General features: G+C 44.1%; 1 protein-coding gene across 2 annotated transcripts in view; it reads left to right on the forward strand.

The window, feature by feature from the left end:
• LOC137439411 (active breakpoint cluster region-related protein) overlaps positions 1–21,352 on the forward strand; it is a 258,208-nt gene that overhangs the window by 223,600 nt on the left and 13,256 nt on the right. The window contains exons 14-18 of one of the 2 annotated variants that reach the window (XM_078768302.1): positions 1,593–1,667; positions 1,904–2,001; positions 5,568–5,699; positions 6,114–6,173; positions 18,117–20,887. In XM_078768302.1, coding sequence (XP_078624428.1) covers positions 1,593–1,667; positions 1,904–2,001; positions 5,568–5,699; positions 6,114–6,173; positions 18,117–18,269 — 518 coding nt within the window. In that variant the 3' untranslated portion in view covers positions 18,270–20,887. Of the gene's footprint in view, positions 1–1,592; positions 1,668–1,903; positions 2,002–5,567; positions 5,700–6,113; positions 6,174–18,116; positions 20,888–21,352 lie in introns of those variants that run through there. The other variant, XM_068135138.2, reaches the window with a different exon arrangement.

Raw genomic sequence — 21,352 nt, forward strand, 5'->3', positions numbered from 1 at the left:
TGTGGAATATTTAGGGTGTTTACTCGGAATGTCATTTGACAGCATAATGGCAGGACCCGTGGAAAATCAGCGTTATGTAAAATGTCACATCAAGTCCTTAACCCCTTTCATATTCAAGTCATCACCCTGCTCCTCACTCCCTCTTTCCAAGCCCCATGTCCTCAAACCCTCTTTCCCAACTCTGTCCCTTTTCTGCCCCCCCCCTGCACCCCCATTCCAATTCTCTTTCCTCCACTCCCCCTTTCTTCTTCAAGTCATCACCCCCTCATCCCTCCATCCCAACTCCAAGTCCACATAATAATCAATAACTGCTAAGACTGTTAAGGTTTCTCGGTCAAGTAAATCGACGAAAAGGTAATTATACGTTGACAGAATCGACTGAATAGTTTATGGTTACATTATATTTTACTTCTGGCAGGTGTGCGAACCAACTACTCAAAGCCTATACACCGCCCTTGTACGCAACAAAAATACACAACTCGAAATTGCGTGATTATCGATATGTGTAAACCTCTACATGCCTTGTCTGGACCCACTAGCTCTTAAATGAGGTATCATTTAGCATTGGAGGTTCTGTAGTTACCACGTTTACCCCGATCAGACGCAATCAGGCAACTTGCATATATATATATATATATTTCTGGCAGTTGATTGTTTGTTTGACATTTGTATTACAGTGTACAAGAAGGTAGCGATGATTGGCTGTGGGGCAGGGAACAGCCCTTGTTCCGACATCGAAGCACTCGTATGGAGCTTTTCCTTAAGACGATGTCAGTTTGCAGGCTAAAGCACCGATGCAAAGGCCTATAGCATGTAGAGCTTTTACAGGGTGGCGCATTTGCCGTCACCGACCTTGCACGGACGGGGCGTTTCGCGAAATACAACGAACGAAGGAAAGAATTATGATGGAATAATTGGAGAGGAAGTATAATAAAATAACTGCATTATCGATGCGGAGGCCTGGTAAAGTGGGGGAGAGTCGTTGGTGGCTTTAATAATAAAATAAGCATCAAAAGCCAACCATTTTACAATATATAATAGGAAGATGGATGCTGAAACTAAAGGTTAAGTGAGGTGTGGATTTTCTGAGCCCACAGATAATAACACAACACCTTGAGGCTGGGGCACGTGTGGCGGAAGTGGGTGTCTGCCTGTTAGGTGGTAAATTATCTATTTGCACCTGAGGTTGGTTTGCAGAAGTTGGATGGGAGATGATTTGCACACGATTGTTCCTGATAGGGAGGCATTGAAAATGTCAAGGGGATAAAAAAAAATTCAAAGCACATTTGTTGCAACAAAAGTAACTCGTTTCTCATTTTAGGATTGGAAACCCGATGCATAAAACGGAGGTGGCACGATATTGTATTGGTACTCCGTTTGCATAATGTGTGCAGTGGAACCACCGATGGTTAACTATTCCAGGACCCAAAACCTTACCAGGTGCATAATTTCATGCCGGACAGCGATAGGTTGGCTTGGAACCTGTCACGACTGGAATATTCAAAACGCCATTGAGCGCATGTCTGGCGTAATGGACGCTTCCAGGTCGCCCCGGCCTCACTTCTGTCCCTTCCTTGGTCTTTTGATTTCAGACGACGAGTCACCTGGACTGTACGGGTTCCTCAACGTCATCGTTCACTCTGCGTCCGGCTTCCGGCAGTCAGCGAGTGAGTTCCTGCTCGGGCTTGGATGTTCCACCTTGCCTGGCCGTTTGGTCTCGGAGTGCTGACCTTTCCTTGTTCAGCTCCAGTGCCGTTGACCTCGCCGTCCGTAGCATGTGTCGTATAACTGTGGTTAAAATAAAAGCAACCGTGCTTTTTCTTTTAAGAACAGCTTTTGCACAATTTTTGGGGATTTTTTTTCCAGGCCTACAGTACTTACTTGCTCTGCCTTGTCATTCCAGACCTCTACTGTACATTGGAGGTGGACTCGTATGGATATTTTGTTAACAAAGCCAAGACCAGGGTCTACAGGGATACAACAGAACCCAACTGGAATGAGGTTTGTCCAACAATAATGAATATGTTGGTAAATTATTAGTCCCCTACCGGTGTACACCGGAGGGGACTGTAGGTTTGCACTCCGTCCCTCCGTCTGTCAGTCCGTCATGCAAAGAACAGCTTTCCGGACTTTTTTCTCAACTCTTAACGCGAATGATTTCAAACTTGGTACATGGTTTCCTCATGATAAGTTACAGATCAAGTTCGAACTTCACGACATTTCGATGATTTTTGAAAAAAGTTATGGCACTTTGAACTTTGGTAATTTCCCCAACAGTTTTCCAGACGACAGACTGCCGGTAGGGGACATGTATTGCAACGCAATACTCAGAATGCTTGTTAGTCCCATACCGGTGTACACCGGAGGGGACTATAGGTTTGCACGCCGTCCCTCCGTCTGTCAGTCTGTCCGTCAGTCTGTCCGTCCGTCACGCAAAGAACAGTTTTCCGGACTTTTTTTTATAAACACTTAATGCTAATGATTTCAAACTTGGCACATGGTTTCCTCATGATAAGTTACACTTATAGGTCAAGTTCGAACTTCACGACGTTTCGATCATTTTTGACAAAGTTATGGCACTTTGAACTTTGGGAATTCTGATAATTCTGATGATCCTTAACTCAGTGCCATTTTAAGTTTTAATTTCCTTTAAAAAAAGATTTTCTCTGCAATAATAGGACCGATTGAGATCAAATTTTCACCGTAGGGGGGACTCGGTCTGTAGAATATTTTAATGGTAATTATGACGTCACAGGTCACGTGGTTCGGCCGCCATATTGTTTTTCATGAAAACACGAAAACCCCTTTTTCTCTGCAACGGCTGAACAGATCGAGGCCAAACTTTGCAGGCAGAATCGCATACCCATGACGAAAACAAAAGTCAGCGAGCATGACGTCATGCGTCACATAGTTTCAGAGTTATGGCGTTTTTAAGCATGAACCTTTAAAACCGAGCCGCTCCCTCATTTTTGATCCAATAGAGGGGAAACTTCACAGATCTGTTCAGCATGTCAGTCTACTAAAATGTCCTTTTGTAATTTGCGATAGGGCACGTGGTTTGGCAGATATCGTAAATTAAACGAAAATATTTTTTTAAAATGGATATCTCTTGGTTATTCTCGAGTTCTCCTCAAGCCGCACCGCGCGCCCTCAGCCTCGTCTGTGAACGTCAAAAGCGCGACACAGCGCGCGCTTTCGGAAGGGGCGGTGCCAAGCCGAGCAACAGATGTATATTATATACACATCGATCATTGATCGTGAACCGGAAAATATAATAAATTACTGATATTTAGCGATTCGAAAGGTTCTTTATCAACAACTTATTTTGTCATGCTTCTGCTGACCTGTCTGCAAGGTGTATAAATCGAAGTCCCGAGTGCGAATCACAGGTGAGCCCGTCCTGAGGTAATTAGCGATTGGGAACGATTCAGAACCTGTGGGTAAATAACCCTTGGTAATTTCCCCCAACAGTTTTCCGGATGACAGACTGCTGGTAGGGGACATGTATTGCAGCGCAATACTCAGAATGCTTGTTTATTTTGTATTCATGAATGATTATTGTTGTTGTTGTTTTTCATTTATTTTCAATATTTAGCATCTCTTTATTAGTCCCCTACACAGAGGAGAGTATAGGTTTGCTCTCTGTCTGTCTGTCTGTCTGTCTATACGTCTGTCCATCCTACCTGTGATTTTCTGCACTTTTTCCATACCCTTTAACATATTCAACTGAAACTTGGCACATCGCTTTATTATTATAAGTTACAGAACAAGTTTGAGTTTCAGAGCGTTTTACCAGTTTTTCATGGGGTTATGGCCTTTTTGCTTGGAATAAGAACATTTATTGGGACCGGTCGGGGACATGTATTGCAAAGCAATTCTCCTTGTTTTTTTTCAGTAGTTGTGCTCTTTATGGCTCCGCCCCCGAAGGTAGCCGGAGGCATTATGCCTTCAGGTTGTCTGTCCGTACGGGCTAAACCTCGTTTTTCTCAGCAACCACATACATGTCTGATTGAGACAAAACATTCAGGGTAGGAGCGACACCCGAGTAGAATGTTTTTTTTTTTGTTTTTTTATAATTGTGACATCATCGACCATATGGTATGGCAGTCATCTTGGATTAAACGCAAATAATGAAAAAATATTTCTCAGAAAGCGCTGAATGGAAAAATTTGAAACTTGGCACATTGTCAAGTACTCCCAATGGGGAACAAAAGCATGATAATGATGACATCATTTGGTGAAGTGGTATACCAGCCAAAAATGTTTTAATCGAATGTTTTAGTCTAAAAATCTGAAATTGCATGCACATGATCTATGACCCAATTGTATTGAAAATACTAAATTTATGACATCATAGGTCACATGGTTTGGCAGCCATATTGGATTAACCTAAAACCTTAAAAAGACGCCTTCTCCCAAACCACTGAAGCAATCAACTCGAAACTTTACATGTGTCATAGACTAGGCATTGTGATTAAAAGTTGATCACGAAAACGTCATCGGTCACATGGTGTGGCAGCCATATTGGATTGAAAGAAAATATTAAATAATTATATCTCAGAAACCACTTACCCTATCGATGCGAAATTTTACAAATATCATCTAACACCATTGCTGTATATATTTTGAAAATGATGACGTTGTAGGTTATGTGGTTTGGTCGCAATCTTGGAAAGAAGAACGAACTTTATCCGAACAACACGAAACCACAAACGTGATCCCTTACTCATACATATGCAAAGTGTACATTTTTGATATCATATGTCACGTGGTTTGGCAGCCTTATTAGCTTGAAAGCTGGTATAAAAAAAATCCCTTCTCCAAAACTGCTTCATCGATCGATGTGAAACCTGCCATGTCTGGTACAAATATGATACTTGAGAACAGCTGAAGGGATTGAAATCAAACTTGTTTATTTTTAGGACAGTGAATGAGGGCATCTAACCATTGACACGGCAGAGACTACGTGGAGGAATATTGGCGACGCAGTCGCATTGCTCTAGTTTTTCTTCTTCTTTCCTCCTCGTGATGTTGGGCTAGCGTTTTTTTTTGCTAACTAACAAAACTAACAAAACTAACTTTTGCTAACTAACTTTCCGGCTAACATTTTTTCCATACAAAAAATAACAATTTTTCCTTTTCTCCAAAAACACACCTTTAGTCCCTGGTGTTGGGCTAGCGGCTAGGGTGCCGGCTTAGGATCCTAGGATCCTGGGTTCGAATCCCGGTCAATCGCTGAATTAACGCCAGGGGGGTTGACTCAGCCTGTCATCCTTCCGAGGTCGGCAAATTGAGTACCAGTTCACTGGTAATTCCCTGCTTGTCGTTAAAGGCGGCAAAAAGGGTTGGCGTCAGGAAGGGCATCCGGCCGTAAAACATTGCTTCAAAAAGGGGACCGAAAAACAACAACAACCACAGTTCCCGAAAAAGGCCAACCCCCGCTTGCGGGGAAAAAATGGCCTCTAAAGGTGTTTTTTTTTTTGTTTTTTTTTCCTCCTCGTGAAAATCATTGAGATTACTGGAGACGTTTTGCAGTGATCATCCTGGCTCTTTGTGTGTATTTTCAGGAGTTTGAGATCGAGTTGGAAGGATCCCAGACTCTACGACTTCTCTGCTATGACAAGTGCTATGACAAGGCTAAGCTTGGGAAAGACGAGGCAGAAAACGTGGACAAGATAATGGGAAAGGGACAGATCCAGGTAATCTGTGCAGCATTATTATTGAAAATTAGTCTCTAGGTTTTAGACCTGATTGTGTGTGTGTGTGTGTGTGTGTGTGTGTGTGTGTGTGTGTGTGTGTGTGTGTGTGTGTGTGTGTGTGTGTGTGTGTGTGTGTGTGTGTGTGTGTGCGCGCGTGCGCACGTGCACACATGCGTACACCTACATCGTTGGGGTGGGGAGAGATTCCAGAGAGATGTTCACATTTTAAGCGAAAGAGGTAAAGATGTACTGGGATGGGAGTTTTAGAAACGTGATAAAATAGAAACCGTCAATTTGATTGGTCATAAACATGGAAAAGCATCACATGGATGTGGTAGGTGAGTCATCAGTAATAATATAAACATGGAAAGATCACATGTCTATCTTTGTTGAGCAGGTTTGTGTTTTTCTTAGCTGGACTTGGGAGTGCTCCAGGAAAAGGATTGGCAGAGGGCTGTGCTGCCCATGAATGGGGTAAGCTCGCTGTTTGTTAGACCATCGCCATGTTCTGTTACAAACACATTAAAGTGATGATGACCCATTGCAGCACAGTCTGTGGCCCACAGTCCTACATATTTATACACGGTGATGCAAAACAATGTGTACACATTTTACATTTTGCATCTTGAATGTTGTTGCACTTGATAAAGAAAACGTAAGTAAACGTGTAAAAACATTTATTAGCCATTTATGTCATATGTTTAAAATGTCAACAATTTACATGCAAACAGGCTGCTCAACATCACAACAAAGATCGACACGTGGTCGATCTCATGTTATAACTGAGATGCTGCGTACTTCCTGAACAATCGCTTGCTGTAAGCCAGGGGTTCCCAACCTTTTTTGTGTTTTGGCTCCCAGAGCACATCCCCAGCACCCCCCTCCCTTTCGCGAGGGTCAATCGGCGGAGCGCGTGTAAGCAGGCTAGGGGGGTCTGTGGGCATGCCCCCCAGAAAATTTTTGATTTCTAGATGCTCTGTGGTGCATTCTGAGAGGTGTCTTTTCCTTTAATTGGCTATTTTGTTTGTATGAGAATTGGTAAATTATTACACAGAAAATGAGGAATTCCAAGTAGCCAACATGAACATTTAGTTCCATCGTTTTTTTCTGTTCCTTACTGGCTCCCAACTACATCGTTTTTGGAAGAAGCAAACAAAGCAACGTTGCTCGAATGATGCATGTTTGATATGAGATTTTAATATTGTCAGTAGCAACACTATGGACAGCATAAAATAGAACTGTCACACAAGAAAACAGGATGAAAAGGTTCCAAGTCAAGAATATGTGAAAACTAAAAACCTCTGTTGCGTCTGTATTTAACGCAGTGTGTTATAATCTCACAAAAAGAAACTCAATTCGACAACTCAGGTAATCAAAACTAGGGACACGGTGCATGCGCCGTAAAAGTGAATTAAAAACTCAGTGGGATGGCTGAAATTGCATTTTAGCTACCAATTGGGGTATCCGTGGTTGAGTCACAGTCAGGGCACAGCGGAGGTCATCTTCCACGTGGAGCCGATTATGCTGTTTCGATTTGATATTGAACAGCGTGGAAAACCCCGCTTCGCAGAGATAGGTAGACAAGAATGGCAGAAGCACCCGGATAGCTATCTGGCTGATATTAGGGTAGTGACCCATTCCCACCCAAAACTCCGTCAAGCTCTTCTCTTCGAATGTGTCTTTGGAAAATGAATCGTTTCGGAGATCCAGTAATTCATCTTGCATTGCCTCCGGCATGCTCTCCATGCAAAGGTTGACGGAAAAAGGATTCCACACAATTTTTGCCTCATTGTCATCTAAATCAGGAAAATACTTTTGAAATTCTAGCTCCAGTGACTGCAGATGCTCAAGAATGTCATTTTTCAGTACGGGATCAAGCTCTTTCCCCATGCTGTCTTGCAATTCAGACTTTCTTTCGAACATAGCAATGTTTTCCTGTGTTCACTTTCCTGCGCCAGTTTTGGAGCTTGGCAACAAATCCTCTGAGATGATCGTGGAAAACAATAATATTAGTTGCTCTTCCTTGGAGCTTGAGGTTCAGCTGGTTCTGCTGCTCGAAAATGTCAGCAAGATAAGCAAGTCGTTCGTTCCACAAGTCTTCGTCGTAATGCTGCAGGAGGTCATGTTTCCCTTGAAGATTCAAGAAATGTTTGACTTCCGCACGAAGTTCAAAGACGCGGTTCAGAACATTCCCTTTCGAAAGCCAGCGTTCAGCAGTATAGTACAGCAACGTTTCATGTTCCGCGTTCATGTCTTTGCACAGCTGCTTGAACATTCGGGTGTTGAGAGCCCCTGCCTTGATGTAGTTAAAAATAGTGGGTTCCTTTCGCTTGTGGTGCCAGCATCTTCACTTTTGCTTGGAATCCGGATTTAGAACCAAGCATGGCAGGAGCACCCACCGTCAGTACAGACACCGCATACATTCTCCCACTGAATTCCTCCCGCATCGAAGAACAACTTCATTTTTTCCATGACGTCGTTAGCTTTTGTCGTTGTTTCCAGGGCACTGCAGAACAATAATTCTTCCTTGATGTCATCTCCCTTGACATAGCGAACGAATGCCAGTAGCTGGGAGCAGGAATAACATCGGTCGATTCATCAAGTTGAAAAGAAAACAAGCCGAAAGGCGCCGCCTTAATCTCATTGATGATCTGTTGTTTCACATCTTCTGACATGTCACAGATACGACGCTGCACTGTGTTTTCGATAAAGACACCTGTTCAACTTTGCGAGCCTCTTCCTTGCCGAGAACCCGTTCGACAATGAGGAGGGTACCAGGCTTGATGAGTGTCTCCCCAATCGAGTGGGGTTTTTTCTTCTTTGCAATTTCAAGAGAAACTTCATAAGAAGCCTGGACAGTTGCTACATTTTGTTGTTGAAAAGCTCCTCCCTCATCCAACTTCTGTCACTTTAAATTTCTTTCATGCCGCTTGAAAAATTCGGGATCCTGCTTTGCATGTTGTGCGTGATTCGTCTCGAGGTGCAACTTCAACTTGGATGGCCTCATGGATTCAGTACTCAAAACCTTGTGACACAGCACACATTGTGGTTTCTCTTCGCCAGACACAGTAATGGACGTGAATCCAAGCTTTATGTATTTGGCAAGATGCTTTCTTTTTTTACTCCCAGAAGCCATAACGTCAAATCTGCAATAGGAAAAACCAAAACTATATCAAAGTCAAAACAATATCAAAAATAAAATAAAACAATATTTAATTTTCAGTATGGTTAAAATTACCCCATGGCCCCCCAGGGGGCCATGTCCCCCAGGTTGGGAATCACGGCTGTAAGCCTTGCACATTTTGGTGGTTAGTACCACAGATTCAGAACCCCTCACACATCGACTTTCAGAGAAGTGAGATCAGGTGACCTTGGAGGATATTCACTAGCGCTTCAACAACGACCTATCCACAACCCAGGAAACTGTATAAAGAAAGGCTCGAACATCTCTGTTATAATGTGGCAGCGCACCATCTTGCTGAAGGTGAACCTCAGTGTAAACCTTATACAGACATCGTATAGTGGGAATGGCATCATTGCACAGCATTTGCATTGCACAGCATTTGCAGATAAGTTTGACCTAGCAAGAGAATTGAAAGGCCCAGCAATGACACAAGAAGAAACCTAAGCCATACTGCAAGGCCTGGCAGATGCTCCTCAACATAAATGATTGGGGTTTTTTATGGCCTAAAACACACAGTCGTGACGTGGCCATTCGGTTTGAAAGTTACTTCATCAGACCAAATTGTCCTCTTCTCAAAATCACAATGTTCAATACTCATGGCAGTAAACTACTCACAGAAATGTACTCTTTTATCAGGAACATCCTTGCTAAGAGCATGCAAAAGCCTAGGTATGTATAATTTCCAATTAAAATCCTTTAAAATACTGAGAGGTTCAGGGAGGGGTCAGAGATAGAATTACGGCTCTTTCGTGCTAAGGAAGTAGTGTTCTTTCCATGTATTAAGATCAATTAATCAGAGTGAAGTTGTCCTTCGTGCCACCACTGCAGTGTTGTCCAAATTTAGTGGTTAGAGAATTTAAGGATGTCTTGTCCGATATTTTTCCTTTTCAAAGACCGGTCCTGGTCCAGACCAGGTGTAAGGTGTCAGGACTGTGGTGTTGAGTCTTTGTGACCAGGCCGCTACAATGGGACCTGTAATTGGCTCCGTGAGTATTCCTTCGCACGTGCGCAATTGGTGGAGAATCCCACCAGTAAGACGGGTTCCCATTGGCCCTGTGGACATGCGTTGGGGCCACTTCCGGCACACATGCCCATGGCAGACATGATTGACTACCACCATACGTGTGGAGAGGCCTGATTGGTCATCACGCTGGAGCTGGCAGGTGTTGTCCCAATGGGAGGAGTTGCCTAGGCGAGATTTAAAAAAAAAAAAAAAAAGGAGAAGTTTCTTTGTTCTCATTATTTGGTATTGCTCTTAATTTGGCTGGCAATTCGCTCGAGCTGGGTTCTCACTGGCTGAGCTGCTCTCTAACCCCGCTGCATTGATTCTCTGCCCTGGACGCTGCCAAGCTATGCTCCAAGAGAAAGTACCTCAATCTACGTGCTAACGGCTCCCTGTTGTGCCCCCCATGTGTGTATGTGGCACCAGCTGTCTAGGTCATTAGCTCATTCACTTTCTTGTTAAGTGTTTGTTTATTGCAAACATCAATCTCTCTTTCATCACGAGATCAATTTTGTTTGTTTTATCGTCTCAATAAATTATTCCTATTTATTATCATATGTCTGCCTCACCTGGAGAGAGGGGGCAAGGAGAGAGAGAGAGAGAGACAGGGGAAGGGGGAGGGGAGGGAAGGGAGTGAGGGGAAGAGAGGTGTGGGGGAAGGGAGAGAGATGGGAAGGGGAAAGAGGGGAAGGGAGAGAGGATGGGAGAGGGAATGGGTAGGTGGGAAAGAGAGAGGGAATGGGGAGGTGGGTGCATAGGTGGGAAAGAGAGAGGGCATGGGGAGGGAAGGCAGGGATTTGAGAGGGAGTGGGGGGAAGGGAGAGAGAAAGAGTGGGTGGGAATGGAAGAGAAAGTCCGTGGGAGTGGGAGAGAGAGGAGGGAGGATAAAGAAGGTAGGGCTGGGAGTGGAGAAGAGGGAGAGAGAGTGTGGAAGAGATTGAGTGTGACTGAGATAGAGAGCGAGATAGAATGATTTCTAGAATATGAGAAGGAAAATGGTCAACATTGACTTTTAAATTAAACACCATGTGGAATAGAAACCTTTACAAAATGACTTGTGTTTGGTTCTCAATGATGTCGATCAACATGCCAATTAAAGAAATCAAAATGTGGAATGCTGGAAATGAAAAAAATCAATCCATAAGTTTAAGCATAGGGCAAACATGAGCGTCGTGTCCCTTTAAGCAAAATTCATGATTTCCATCAATGGTTTGTGGTTAAAACACAGAAGCAACAAGCCAATTGACCTCTCCTTGTTCAGGTATCTTTCAGAAGCAGGTTGGTGTGAAATCGGCTCCACAATCGCACGCTATTCACGTCTGATTAGCAGCCGCTGTGTAAGCAGTGTTTGGTGCTGGCAGTACCATTTTGCCGGTGAAGACGTGTGGTAAATTAGTTCGCTTGTGGTTTGTATAGACCCTAACTCGGAGCAAAAATTAATGGTCAAATCAAATGTCAGTCCTAGGCCTTAAATAGATACGCGGTCCTGAGCTCCTCTTACTCCTGAGCCCCCCTAGACCACCAAAGGGGCAGATTTTTTGAAATTTCGTGAACAAACGTTGGTACATCACGGGTGATGAAGGCGTGGTTAAATTTCATCAGAATTGCGTATGTAGTTTCTGAGAAGAAAGCAAACACCTATTTTGGAGGGCAACCCCCGTAGACCCCCAAAGGGGCAGATTTTTTAAATGCCGTGAACAAACTTTGGTACATCACGGGTAATGAAGGTTGTGGTAAAGTTTCATCGAAATAGTGTGTGTAAGTTCTGAGAAAAAAGCAAATACCGACAGTCACGTGAAAAAGTAAGTACACCCCATGTCAAGTTTTGACTTTTTCACCATATTTCAACATACAATTGAAATTTGATGAATCAGCAATTTGATCAGCAATTTGATCTTCATTTCAACAATATTGATAGATAAAGGTGATATAATATAACAAATATCATGAAACATTTACATTTTGTAGTCCATTGTATAATTTAAATAAACATAAATGCAAATTTCGCAAGTGGAAAAAGTAAGTACACCCTTGGCTCTAATAGGTGGTATTCAAATCTGGCCTCCAAAGCCAGTCGCCGACTGGGCATCCTCCGTCGTGCGAAGTCCTTCCTTGGCACACCTGAGCTCCTCACCACATACAAGGCTTTCATCCGCAGCTCAATGGAATACTGCTCTCCCCTCTGGGCTGGTGCTCCTGCCTCACACCTAGCTCGCCTTCGCGCTGTTGAAACCAAAGCATTCAGAATCATTGGAATCTCCCGCGATGAAGCTAACTCCAAGGGCCTCTCACTCACTCACCGCAGGCAGGTTGGTGGTCTTTCCGTCTTCTACCGACTCCTCTCTGGCCTTGCCCCCCCAGCTCTCTCTGGGCTCTGTCCCGCAAATATTCCTACAGGTCGCACAAGATCTGCCTGCAACCCTCTTTTGGTTAAACTGCCAAAATCAAGACTCTCTTCTCACCTTCACTCCTTCATTCCTCTTTTCTCCCGCCTCTGGAACAAACTCCCTCGCTCTCTTCAATCCCACTCCACCCTCCAAGTCTTTAAAACAGCTGTTCACCACCATCTCTTATCTTCCCCCATCCAAAACCTTGATCTTTTCTACCCCCGCTAATTTCACCCCAATTCCCCTTTTTGAAATACCAACTTCTGTCCTGGAAGTCCTTGGTGTCCTTGTGCTTTATACTTCTCCCTCCCCCCCCCCCCCCCTTCCCATGCCTCCTCCCCCCGGGTCCTCTCCCTTCCACACATCTCCCTGCTCTCGGATGTTGTGTTTGTGTGCTTCCCCTTTTCTCCCCATCTTGTCTTCCGCTCCCTCTTTTTGTGTATTTTGTTTGTCTGGTCGATTTGTTTGTGAAGTAAATGTTAGCTCTTTCACGAGCCTCGATTCAGTATGCAAAAAAAAAATTGCCCCCTTTGGCAGAAACAACCTCAAGTAGGCGTTTCTTATAACTGTCTACCAGTCTCTGACATCGACTGGGAGAAATTTTTGCCCACTCCTCCATGCAGAATTATTTCAGCCATGCGACGTTTGAGGGGTTTCTTGCATGCACAGCTCGTTTCAAATCCCCCCACAACATCTCGATGGGATTTAGATCCGGGCTTTGACTTGGCCATTCCAGAACCCTCCATTTCTTTCTTTTCAGCCATTCCTTGGTGGATTTACTGGTATGTTTAGGGTCATTGTCATGTTGCAAGGTCCACCTTCGGTTGAGCTTCAACTTTCCGACAGATGGCCTCACATTATCCTCAAGCACCCTCTGGTACAATGAAGAATTCATAGTGGATTCTATGATGGTGAGCTGCCCAGGCCCTGATGCAGCAAAGCTGCCCCAAAACCATAATATTTCCACCACTATGCTTTACAGTTGGTATCAGGTTCTTGTGGTCAAATGCTGTCTTTGGTTTTCGCCATACATGTCTTCTGGTACTGTGGCCAAATAGCTCTACCTTTGACTCATCTGTCCAGAGCACATTGTTCCAGAAGTGCTGGTCTTTGCCTCGGTGTTCATTGGCAAACTTTGGTCTTGCCCTGATGTTCTTTCTGGACAGCAAAGGTTTCCTCCTGGCACACCTCCCATGTAGATCAGATTTGTGCAGCCTCTTTGTAATGGTAGACTCGTGCACTTTGATATCAACAGTGGCAAGAGCTACCTGTAGGTCCCGTGATGACATTCTGGGGTTATTAGAGACTTCTTTCAGCATCTTGAGGTCTGCTCTCGGGCTGAACTTGCTGGGGCGGCCTGGCCTGAACAAGTTGGCGGGTTGTTTGGAATCTTCTCCACTTGTAGATGATCTTCCGGACAGTCGAATGATTGATTTCAAATTGTTTGGAGATTTTTAAATCCCTTCCCAGACTCGTAGGCATCTATAACCTTCTTTCTGAAGGCCCCAGAGAGCTCTTTTGATCTAGGCTTGGTGACGCCGCACACTTCAACAACAAAGAGCAAACCAAACTAAATGTCTGAGGTTTAAATAAGACAGGTTCCTCCAAGATCCTCTCTAACGATGTTCTAATCATTTGCACCTGAGCTGGTGCACCTGATTCTAATTTTAGGTATTTGAAGTAGTGATAAATGTAGCGTTGTACTTACATTTTCCACATGCGAAATTTGCATTTATGTTTATTTAAATTATACAATGGACTACAAAATGTAAATGTTTCATGATATTTGTTATATTATATCACCTTTATCTGTCAATATTGTTGAAATGAAGATCAAATAGCTGTATGTTGAAATATGTTGAAAAAGTCAAAACTTTACATGGGGTGTACTTACTTTTTCACGTGACTGTATTTTGGGGGGCAAGCCCCCCACTCCCCATAGACCACCTTAGGCCCCGATTTTTTAAAATGCCAGGATCAAACTTTCGTACAACACGGGTGATTAAGGTTGTGGTCATGTTTCATCAGAATTGCATGTGTATTTTCTGAGAAGAAAGCAATTGCCTATTTAGGGGGGCAACCACCCGTAGACCACCGAATAGGCAGTTTTTTTTTTAATTTCGTGAACAAACTTTGGTACATCAAAGGTGATTTAGGTTGTGGTAAAGTTTCATCGAAATAGTGTGTGTGGTTTCAGAGGAAAAAGCAAATTCCTATTTTGGGGGGTCAAACTTGGATCCACTTGGGGCTTAGACCCCGATTTTTTTTTTTTTTTTTTTTTTTTTATGCCGTGAACAAACTTTAGTCACAACACAGCAAATATCAGTTGTGCCAAATTTGGTCGCAATCCCATCAGCGGATTCGGAGAAGAAGTTTCAAGTGTATACGGATGGACGGACTGATGGACGGACAACGCGCCATTGCATAAGCTCCCCTGAACTTCGTTCCAGGTGAACTAATCACTCATTCAACCAGTTTGAATAGAAAAAAAGAGTTATTCTGCTGTTTTGTGTCACTGTGTGTCCATGTGCATGGAGAAAAGAAAGAAAAGAGATAATTGTCTGAGGAGGGCAGACACAAGATTGTTGCCAAGCATGGACAATCTCAAGACTACAAGTCCATCTCCAGAGACGTTGATGTTCCTGTGTCCACCATACTCAATGTTATCAGGAAGTCTAAGGCCGAGTTTTCCAAAACACACCTGAACAAGCCAAAATCCTTCTGGGAGAATGTCCTGTGTACAGATGAGACCAAATTAGAGCTTTTGGTAAAGCACATCATCTTTATGTTTACAGAAAACAAAATGAAGCCTTCAAAGAAAAGAACACCTTCCCTACAGTCAAACATGGAGGAGGTTCAGTGATGTTTTGGGGTTGCTGTGCTGCCTCTGGCACTGGGTACCTTGAATGTGTGCATGTCATCATTAAATCAGGAGATTACCAAGGCTTTTTGGAGCGCAATGTTCAACCCAGTGTCAAAAAGCTGGGTCTCCGTCGAAGGTCATGGGTCTTGCAGCAGGACAATGACCCCAAACACACTTCAAAAATCACCCAGGAATGGTTCAAGACAAAACGCTGGACTGTTCTGAAGTGGCTAGCAATGAGTCCAGATCTAAATCCCATTGAACACCTGTGGGGAGATCTGAAAACAGCAGTTGAGAGAAGGCACCCTTCAAATCTGGGAGAACTGGAGCAGTTTGCACAAGAAGAGTGGGCCAAACTGCCAGTAGAGAGGTGTAAGGAAGCTCATTCATGGCTATAGGAAGCGTGTGACTGCAGTTATTTTGTCCAAAGGCCCTGCTACCAAATATTAAGTCTCGGGTGTCAATAATTTTGTCAATGCAATTTGTTTTTATGACCCTCGCCATCGGAGAGGGTATTGTATTTGAGTACATTTGTCTGTCGGTTTGTCCGCACAGAATAAATATGATTTTCTCTGCAACCGTTGGTGCGATTGACAGGACCTTTTCACCACAGGTGCACCTCCACCTGTATACAATTTTAATGATAATTATGCTGTCATATGTCACGTGGTATGGGCGCCATCTTAGAAAACCCAAAAACTTTGCACCTCTATATCTCTGTGCTGAATATAAAGCGCTGAATATAAAAAATTGAGATGGCTCATTCTAAAGACCTCTTCATGAGTAATAACACATGTTAATGATGATGTCAAAGGTGCCTTCATCTGATCTGGAAGTACAAATCTTCATTTGATCAAGATGGAATTTCTTGATCATCATCTCGGAATAAATTGGTCGTGAAAACAAAAATGATGACTTCATCGGTCACGTGGTCCGGCCGCCATATTTGTTTTAACACAAAAGCCTTAAAAACACATCCTGGCGAGTGTTTTCAATCTCTGATTGCTCTTTCTTGTTTTCTTATTTTAAAATGACTTTAAGTTCTGAATCAAAATCAAAGGTTCTGTAATATTAACAGTGAAATAAAGAATTGTGGAGACCAAATACTTTTGTCAATTTCAACTTATTTTCGAGAAAATTGTGAGTTATTTGAAAAAAAGTGCAAAGGTGCCAATATTTTTGGCCATGACTGCAACTGAGGTAAACTTCAAACAAGTGGAACATGTCTTTTCATCCCGACAAATCTCACACTCTTACTATGTCTCTCCGAAAATACCGTCTGAAAACCCTCCAATTTCATCCCAACTGTTCAAAAAAGTTGTCCACCACCATCTCTTATCTTCCCCCATCGAAAACGGTGATCTTTTCTACCCCCGTTAATCCATTCCCAAACCCACCTCCTTCAAATTCCCTGTTTTCATTCCTGAAAGTGCATGCAGTGTCCACCTTGTTTATCCCGTGTACCTCACCCTAGCCATCTCCCAATGTTCCTGTTCCCTACTGTTGTTGTGTTTCCCTCTTGTCTCCCGCTCCCTTTATTATATGTTCTATGTGTTAGCTCTTTTGTTGTGTGTGTGGTACGGATTCGTCACTTCCGTTGTGGTGGTTTGCATCCACTGTAAATATTTCCGATTCCATGTATTATTATTGTTGTCATTTAAAGGGAATAGATATTTCTAGTTTCAAAAGTTAATGTTAAAAGAAACAGGAAACCGGATCGGGAACTGGACGACAAACCGGAAGAAGACGAGGAGAAAGGAGGCGGAGCGAGTGAAGTCGGAGAAGAAGCGAGTAGTTTCTTCGTCTTGAGCCAACGTTGTCGAGCAAGAGTCACGGGTGAACTTTGGGTTTCCTGGAAAGATTCCTGCGATAGGGTTGTTATCGCTGTGACTGATCAACCTGCTTGTCAGGTTTGGCGTTTGATTCGGAGGAATCATCGTCGTGTCATTACGTCTCGAGTACGAGCCGTCGGCCATTTTGACTCGCGCGCTTTGCTCATCGCGAAAGGTCTTTGCTTCGCGTCAGCTGTTTTCACCATTCAGACGTCTATCTGGGATGTGTGTGTGCAACGCGAATTTTGAAGACAAACCTGAGGTTCGTCGATTTGGAGCGGTAAAACATTCATACCCGAGGGGGTGAATTTCCCAGTAGCCTTGAGTGCGCCTTTTCGCAGCTGTTGGCCGCGTGACCCTTTTCTGCCGCTTTGGCCGCGTACGCCTTTGTGCAGTTTTGGCGGCGTGACTGGGCCTGTCATCTGAACGGGGTTTGGGTTTGGATTCGACATCTTTCTGACGATCGCTGGAGGGGATCAACTTGAGCTCGAAGACGGGAATATAGTGACATTGGGGAATGTTCTTTTTTCACTCACTTGGAGCACAGTGAGTTACCTGATATTAGCTGATGGTACCATCATAAGATATATGTTGATTGTACTTTTGATTGCTATCTTTGTTGTACTGTTATTCTTGTGTGATTTTTAATACAATATTTGTTTGTTAGTAACAATTGGTGTGGTTTCACCATTGATTTTGGCACAGAATAACACATTTTTCTGCCGTGACTCCTCTCGGGGCTCGGAGGTACACCGCGACCAGGGGGTCGGGGAGGAGCACGTAACACCGCGTTAATCCATTCCCAAACCCACCTCCTTCAAATTCCCTGTTTTCATTCCTTAAAGTGCGTGCAGTGTCCACCTTGTTTATCCCGTGTACCTCACCCTAGCCATCTCCCAATGTTCCTGTTCCCTACTGTTGTTGTGTTTCCGTCTTGTCTCCCGCTCCCTTTATTATACGTTCTATGTGTTAGCTCTTACATGGGCCTCGACTTGATATGCAAAAAAAACTTCACAAACAAACTCTTCCTGATGACTGATCCTGTATGATTGTTCCAATATTCCAGCAACCGAATTTTCAGAACTTATTACTACATGTGATTAAATTATACAGAATATATTTGGTTCCACCTCCTTCCTTGTCAACAGATCGAGGTGAAACTCTCAGTGAAGTTCACAAGCAGGGAATTCAGCCTGAAGCGTATGCCTTCCCGCAAACAGACCGGTGTCTACGGTGTCAGGAAACCGAGTTTAGGGTTAGGGTTAGGGTTGTTGGAGAAGGAGAGAGGAAAGGAGAGCTGAAAGAGAACTCGCGAAAAAAAGAGTAGAACAGGAACGAGAACTCGAGGAGAAACGAGCAGAGGAAAGAAGAGCCGAAAGGGAGTTAAAGGAACGTGACATGGAGTGTCAGAGGGAAATTAAACTCAAGGAACTGGAATTAATGAGAGAACGGGGAGAGGTAGCATCCATGCCGGCTAGTTCGACAACTAGTCAGAACACTTGGGATGTTGCTAAACATGTGAGGCTGGTTCCACCCTTCAATGAAAAAGAGGAAGCCAAGTTTTTTTTTACACTTTGAGAAAGTGGCTCAAATGCTAAAATGGCCTGTGGGGTCCTGGACTATGTTAGTGCAAAGTGTTTTGGTGGGTAAACCTCAAGATATATTTTCGGCTTTACCGATTGACAAATGTACAGATTATGAGGAAGTGAAGAAAGCCATTCTCAAAGCCTATGAATTGGTCCCTGAAGCTTACCGGCAAAAATTCCGGAATGCCAGGAAGAGGGAGAGTGAGACCCATGTGGAGTTTGCCAGAATGAAGGAAACCATGTTTGATCGGTGGTGTGATTCGAAGGGGATTGGGAAAGACTTCGAACTGTTGCAACAATTGATCTTGGTGGAGGAATTCAAACAGTGTGTCCACGAGGACATTAAAGTACAGCTGGAGGAAAAGAAAGTACCAGAGTTGTATGAGGCAGCAACCGTGGCAGATGACTCTGCCTTGACACACAGGATGGGGTTCCACAAACCTAACTTCCCGCCTAGAGTTCGCCAGGGGAGTTATGGTACATCCGGTGCGGAGAACGAAGATTCATGGGGGCGGCCTAGAGATGACTATGAGGACAGATCTGATACCGTGACTCTTAGGGATCAGAAGTCTACAGTTCCAAGACAGACTTATCTTCCGGGGGGCTCGAGGCAGACCACGAGTTTCTCCTCCGGGCATACTTGCGCTTTTTGCAAGAAACCTGGACACTTGATGTCCCAATGTTATGCCCTGGAAAGGAAAAATCAGGAGCGGAGTCAGACAAGAACAACTCCGAATGCATTGGCAAATGTGAGAAATCGTCCTTGGAGGACAGTGCCTTGTGAAGGTTCCCATGCCAAAGTTACGGCATCACAGAACAACCTTGTTCAAGAGGGTTATAAACCTTTTATTTCAGAGGGGTTTGTGTCACTGGATGGAGACGTGACTAACCAGAGACCTGTTAGGGTATTGAGGGACACAGGAGCACATCAATCTTTGATGCTTGAAGGCATTTTGCCATTGTCAGAGAAGACGGCAACTGGTGTTAGTGTTCGTTTACAGGGGGTTGGTGGCTATGTTAGAGCCCCACTTCATGTCATCCATTTGCAGTCTGATTTGGTGTCAGGACCGGTCACCATAGGTGTACAAGCCACTCTTCCTGTAGAAGGAATATCTTTTGTTATTGGGAATGATTTGGCCAGTGGTCAAGTCTCTGGTAACCCGATGTTTGTTGAAAAGCCTAGCATGGAAAATAACACTGCACAGTTAGAGCAGAAGATTCCGGGTATCTTTCCCTCCTGTGCCGCGACTCGTGCTATGGGTAGGAAGCGCTCTGAAGAGAAGAGGAAGGTACTGACGTCACGCTTTGCATCGGCACGTCTTGTCAGGTACCCAAAAACTAAGAGTCAGCACACAAGTCATGGATGGAGGCAATGTTGGCAAGCTCTTTGTAGGTGGACTGAACTTCAAAACAAGGGAAGTTGTTCTGGACTCTGTCTTCGGCCAATATGGACCACTATTGGAAGTGCGGCTGATAAAAGATAGGGAGACGCAAAAGTCAAGAGGGTTTGGCTTTGCCATGTTTGAAAACACAAAGGACGCCAAAGATGCAGAAAAGAATTTGAATGGCAAGGATTTGGATGGTCGGACCATAACAGTAGGGAAGGCAGGCCATGGGCGTCGAAGGGGCTATGGAGGAAGAAAACGTGGAGGTAGTTTCAGGGGTGGCTTTGGCTCCCAGGGTGGGAGTAGTAGTTTTGGTGGTGGCCGCAGTCAAGATTACTATGGAGGCTCCCAGAGTTACGGCAGCTCCCGCAGGGATGATTATCAGGGTCGTGGCCGAGAAGGAGACTGCTATTCCCGTGACTACAGCGCCAAGCACCCCAACCGTGATTTTTATGAAAGTTAGGAAGAGTTTGAAGCACTGAATGCTGCGGAGCAGCCGAGCCAAGATTCCTATATGGATTAACCGTGAACTCCACGTTCCTAAAGGCGTCCATGTAGTGAATACTTCCAGGCCTCACCACCCAACCACCATGAAACCTGGCTCTCAGCTCGGCCTCCCTAAAAAGGTGCTGTAGATTTGCTGGTCTTTGGATTTTTGATCACAACCCCTTAACCTTCATTCAAAAAAAAATGAAAAATAAAAATCAGAGGTTGATGAGATGGAGTTTGGCTTTGCAGGAGTTCAACTTGGAGATTGAGCATGTAAAGGGCAGGGACAATGTCGTGGCGGATGCTTTGTCCAGAGTGAACTAACTTTGGAGATCTCTGTAGGTTGTTTGAAGTTTTGTTGCTTTATTTTTGGGAAATATTGATTATCGTTGCTCACGGGAATTGATGATTTGGGTGTGAGTTTACTTTTGTTTGTTGGGAGAATTTTGCCTACAAAGAAAGTTTACACTATGTTCAAACTTTCTTTCTTGAGGGGGGTGGGGGGGGGGGAAGTGTTACGGATTCGTCACTTCCGTTGTGGTGGTTTGCATCCACTGTAAATATTTCCGATTCCATGTATTATTATTGTTGTCATTTAAAGGGAATAGCTATTTCTAGTTTCAAAAGTTAAAAGTTAATGTTAAAAGAAACAGGAAACCGGATCGGGAACCGGACGACAAACTGGAAGAAGACGAGTAGAAAGGAGGCGGAGCGAGTGAAGTCAGAGAAGAAGCGAGTCGTTTCTTCGTCCTGAGCGAACGTTGTCGAGCAAGAGTCACGAGTGAACTTTGGGTTTCCTGGAAAGGGATTCCTGCGATAGGGTTGTTATCGCTGTGACTGATCAACCTGCTTGTCAGGTTTGGCGTTTGATTCGGAGGAATCATCGTCGTGTCATTACGTCTCGAGTACGAGCCGTCGGCCATT

This window comes from Myxine glutinosa, chromosome 14 (genome assembly GCF_964187855.1).
Source record: "Myxine glutinosa chromosome 14, kmMyxGlut1.1, whole genome shotgun sequence".
NCBI classification, from domain to species: domain Eukaryota; kingdom Metazoa; phylum Chordata; class Myxini; order Myxiniformes; family Myxinidae; genus Myxine; species Myxine glutinosa.